At 48.8% G+C, this 5,000-nt stretch overlaps 1 protein-coding gene across 2 annotated transcripts in view; it reads left to right on the plus strand.

Moving 5' to 3' along the window:
• LOC310950743 (collagen alpha-6(VI) chain-like) overlaps positions 1 to 5,000 on the plus strand; it is a 48,439-nt gene that overhangs the window by 20,385 nt on the left and 23,054 nt on the right. For both annotated transcript variants that reach the window (XM_083918717.1, XM_083918718.1), the window contains exons 14-19: positions 709 to 762; positions 1,592 to 1,663; positions 2,354 to 2,380; positions 2,534 to 2,578; positions 2,798 to 2,851; positions 3,357 to 3,419. In XM_083918717.1, coding sequence (XP_083774843.1) covers positions 709 to 762; positions 1,592 to 1,663; positions 2,354 to 2,380; positions 2,534 to 2,578; positions 2,798 to 2,851; positions 3,357 to 3,419 — 315 coding nt within the window. The remainder of the gene's footprint in view (positions 1 to 708; positions 763 to 1,591; positions 1,664 to 2,353; positions 2,381 to 2,533; positions 2,579 to 2,797; positions 2,852 to 3,356; positions 3,420 to 5,000) is intronic.

The raw sequence follows: 5,000 nt of genomic DNA on the forward strand, positions 1-5,000 counted from the left end.
GATGAAGGCCTGGACACGTCTTGAGCTGACATGAAGCCCTCTAAGGGCGCACTCACACTGTCCTTCCACACCGCGCCAAAACCGTTTTTTCGGGTAAAGCCTCGTGCGTTTGACCAGTGTGAGTGCAACCGTACCGCGTCTAGGAGCGGCACGCTTGCCGTCCACGGCCCGTTTGGGAGAGGTGGGCTTTAGTAAAGCACGTTTGCACGTGTACGAGCACGAGCGTGTGCACGTGTACGAGCACGAGGCCTACGGCGGTTCTGAGGTCATTTCCTGTGCGCCTGTTGGGACGTAGAAAAAAGAAGGAGGGACCATGCGCGGACATTTCAAACAATGGCGGCGAAAGGTCTGATTTTTGTTTTCAACAGAACACAAACATGTGATTTCCTCGACCCTCGCACCGTTCTCACCAAGTTAAAAACTAAACCTATAAAACAGTTTATTACACACGTGCATCAAGCTGCGCGTCAAGTTCATAAGATTCAGTCTGTTTAGTTAAATACAAACTTTTAAACTGAAAAATATTCAGACAACTTTTTAATTCCTCCTCCTCAGTTTTTCACCTTTAACAGACGATTTGTTTTCATGTTGTTTGTGTTTAAAGTCAAACGTCCTCCTGTGATTTTTACTCTCTGATGTAAAACAACAGCTTTTGTCTGTTTCCAGCTTTAACGTTCTGCTCGTGTTCTCGTGTGTTTGTGTGAACAGGGTTCTTCTGGACTGAAGGGTCAGCCCGGCTTCCCTGGAGAGGAGGGCGTCTCTGTAAGTGCTTCATCCCCACGGCGTTCACTCTGAGAGCTGCGTGATGCCGAGCTCCACGTGTTCACGCACGACCCACAAATGTGAAAACGAAACATTGTCTTTTATTTAAAGCGCCACGTTTGATCGCTCTGCAGCCCGGTTCATATGGGGCCCGGTTCACAGCGGCCCGGTTCACAGCGGCCCGGTTCACAGCGGCCCGGCTGCAGCTCGGTTCACAGCGGCCCGGCTGCAGCTCGGTTCACAGCGGCCCGGTTCACAGCGGCTCGGTTCACAGCGGCCCGGTTCACAGCGGCTCGGTTCACAGCGGCCCGGTTCACAGCGGCTCGGTTCACAGCGGCCCGGCTGCAGCTCGGTTCACAGCGGCCCGGTTCACAGCGGCCTGGTTCACAGCGGCCCGGCTGCAGCGCTCCACTTGTCACTGGACACATTTATAAAAACAAAAACCACTGTGTCATTGACACAGAACCACACGGAGAGAGTTCCGGTCCAGGTTCAAAACGCTGACGTCCCCATTTTCAAATGAGTTGACATTCAAAATGGCCGTGCAGGTGAAAGGTTCTTGTGTTCTGACACTTTTAAAACTGTGATCAGAGCAAAAGGTGAAGAAACTACGACATCAGACGTGTTTCCAGTTCATGTGTTCATTCACAGTTCTGACGCCGTCAGTGTGAAGCTGCACCTGTGATAACTGGCTGACTCAGCAAACGTCTCAGTCACACACAGGGAACACGTGTTTATATATAAATATATATATATGTTCATATAAATGTGCGTATGTTTGCTGAGGCAGCGTTGAGGGGACGTGATGGACCTTTGTCGGCTGTTGCAGGGCGAGCGAGGACCTTCTGGACCCGACGGACCCCAGGGCATCCAGGGCTGTCCTGGACCCAGAGGACCGAAGGTTACGATGCTTTAAATTATCGATTTATGGATTTATTTATTTCAGACGTGTCAAAGAAAATAAACATCAAAAATCAGGAAACAACATGTGACAACATATAAACACTTTCACTTCCTGATGCTGTGTAACTTTACAGGCTAGACTCTATAAATACTGAGTTATTTATTTATTATTTATTTATTTATTTATAATTTGTCTTTATGTACACTTTACAAATCTAACTATGTAATAATCTAAAGTCTAAATCACATTTAATCAATATAAATTATACTTGAGTTATAGAAATTCAATCAATATTGTAATAATGCAGTAAGGTGTGTGTGTGTGTGTGTGCGTGTGTGTGTGTGTGTGTGTGTGTGTGTGTGTGTGTGTGTGTGTGTGTGTGTGTGTTTGCGTGTGTGTGTGTGTGTGTGTGTCTCTGGGTGTGTGTGTGTGTATGTGTGTGTGTGTGTGTGTGCGTGTGTGCGTGTGTTTGCATGTGTGTGTGTGTGTGTGTGTCTCTGTGTGTGTGTGTGTGTATGAGTGTTTGCGTGTGTGTGTGTGTGTGTGTGTGTCTGCGTGTGTGTGTGTGTGTGTGTGTGTGTCTTTGTGTGTGTGCGTGTGTGTGTGTGTGTGTGTGTGTGTGTGTGTGTGTCTTTGTGTGTGTGCGTGTGTGTGTGTGTGTGTGTGTGTGTGTGTGTGTGTGTGCAGGGTTACCGAGGCGTCTCAGGAAACAGGGTGAGTGACCCACAGCTGCTGGAACGTAAAGACAAGAGTTGATTTATTAAAAAAAGTATTAAAGTTTTTAATTATTATTACATTAGTATTATTATGTTTTGGTTTGGTGACGGTGGTAAAGTGGATAGATGTGACGTTCGATTCTCGCTGCAGGGAGAGGACGGGGAAGACGGCCTGGACGGCGTGGACGGAGAACAGGTACGGACGCCATCATGGAGTCAGTTTGAAGAGCGAATATACATATGTGGTGTTATCTAATGTGTGTGTGTGTGTGTGTGTGTGTGTGTGTGTGTGTGTGTGTGTGTGTGTGTGTGTGTGTGTGTGTGTGTGTGTGTGTGTGTGTGTGTGTGTGTGTGTGTGTGTGTGTGTGTGTGTGTGTGTGTGTGTGTGTGTGTGTGTGTGTGTGTGTGTGTGCAGGGACTGACGGGACTCGCTGGAGTGAAGGGAGACAGAGGAGATCCAGGAAACTCAGTAAACAACACAACAGCCCTGTTTGTTTATGTGTGTTGTTGTGCACAGACGTGTGTGTTGACGTGCACAGACGTGTGTGTTGTCGTGCACAGACGTGTGTGTTGACGTGCACAGACGTGTGTGTTGTCGTGCACAGACGTGTGTGTTGTCGTGCACAGACGTGTTTGTTGTCGTGCACAGACGTGTGTGTTGTCGTGCACAGACGTGTGTGTTGTCGTGCACAGACGTGTGTGTTGTCGTGCACAGACGTGTGTGTTGTCGTGCACAGACGTGTGTGTTGACGTGCACAGACGTGTGTGTTGTCGTGCACAGACGTGTGTGTTGTCGTGCACAGACGTGTGTGTGTTTGTGTTGTTGAGACGTTTTTGTTTTTACATCCTAAAGAACACAAACGAATCATCACCTGCAAACGTAAACGTGATTATTGATACCTCTGACCTCTGACCTCTGACCTCTGACCTCTGACCCCGGCCGGTTGATTGACAGGCTGCACTGTCGTCCTCAGGGTAACCCGGGTACCGGAGGGGAGGCGGGTCTGACCGGACAGCGAGGACTGAGAGGAGATCCGGTGAGTCCCTGCTTTTGTTTACAAAGAGCGACACTTTTACGACCTTTTATCAAAGTAAGTGAACAAAAGTAGTGCAGACGTATAAAGAGGCATAAAGAGGATGAGAAGAAGGAGGTGGAGTTTAAATACAGAAGAAGAACAGAGAGAGCAGAGGAAAGGTAGGAAAGAGAAGTATAAACAGAACTAGTCGTAGTATAAAGACAAGAAGAAAGAAAAGAGGAGTAAAGCGAGACACATGAAGAAGAAGAAGAAGAAGAAGAATTCCTTTATTCATCCCGCAGTGGGGAAATTCAGTTACACACACACACACACACACAGACACACACACACACAGGCCTGAAATACACACACATGCACAGACAAATGTGTGTCAATGCGTGTGACGTGTTACGGCGTGATGACGTATAGGCAGCAAGAAGCATTCTCCGAGGCCCAGGTAGTGTGAGTACAAACGGGCCTGGAGGGGGGACAAGGACCCTAAAGCACGGGGCACGGGACAGAGGCACAGTGGGAGGGCGCCCTGAGAGATAATCTGTAGACACTTGTTTGTATGTAAATGTGGGAGCTGCTGTTTCTGCTCATGTTCGTGTTTATTTGTACGTCTAAAACACGTGTGTTCGACCTGAGAGACATAAAACATGTGAATGAGAAGAAGAAGAAGCACAAAGAGCGTCAGTGTGTGTGCAACACACACTAATCCGCGCTCTCACAGGATCAGTGTGTGACTGAGAAAGAACTTTATTAAATGTAAACAGCTGCAACCCTCTCTCTGTGTGAACACTTGAGCCCACAGACAAACACACCAGCTGGCGTCTCGTCCGTCGTCTCTGCCGTCACAGCGTGTGAACAACAGACGTCTCTCTCTGCGCTGTGTTAGAAAAGCGTTCCAGCTGTCGTGCAGCTGGAGGCTCCTCTGGTGTGGTCTTCTTAAACAGAGTTAAAGATAAAATTTGTAATCATTATTAAAAATGTCTAAAGACGACCATATCTGTGTGTGACAGTCTCAGGGCGCCCTCCCACTGTGCGTCCGTCCCGTGCTTTAGGGTCCTTGTCCCCCCCTCCAGGCCCGTTTGTACTCACACTACCTGGGCCTCGGAGAATGCTTCTTGCTGCCTATACGTCATCACGCCGTAACACGTCACACGCATTGATGACGTCATGGCGATGCGTGGCTTTGTTTCCAGATCTTTCCGTAGACCTCGGAGTTTTTGTGCGTCTTGTCGACTGTTTTTGAATCTTTTCATCGACCAAATCTGCAGTAAACACTCCACCTCCGCATCACACCAACGTGAACCTTTCACCGCCATTGTTTGAAATGTCCGCGCATGGTCCCTCCTTCTTTTTTCTACGTCCCAACAGGCGCACAGGAAATGACCTCAGAACCGCCGTAGGCCTCGTGCTCGTACACGTGCGCACGCTCGTGCTCGTACACGTGCAAACGTGCTTTACTAAAGCCCACCTCTCCCAAACGGGCCATGGACGGCAAGCGTGCCGCTCCTAGACGTGGTACGGTTGCACTCACACTGGTCAAAGGAACCAGACTTTAGCCGTGACACGTGCTGGGGCACGGCACGGAGGCAC

This window comes from Echiichthys vipera (assembly GCF_963691815.1).
Source record: "Echiichthys vipera genome assembly, chromosome: 8".
NCBI lineage: Eukaryota > Metazoa > Chordata > Actinopteri > Perciformes > Trachinidae > Echiichthys > Echiichthys vipera.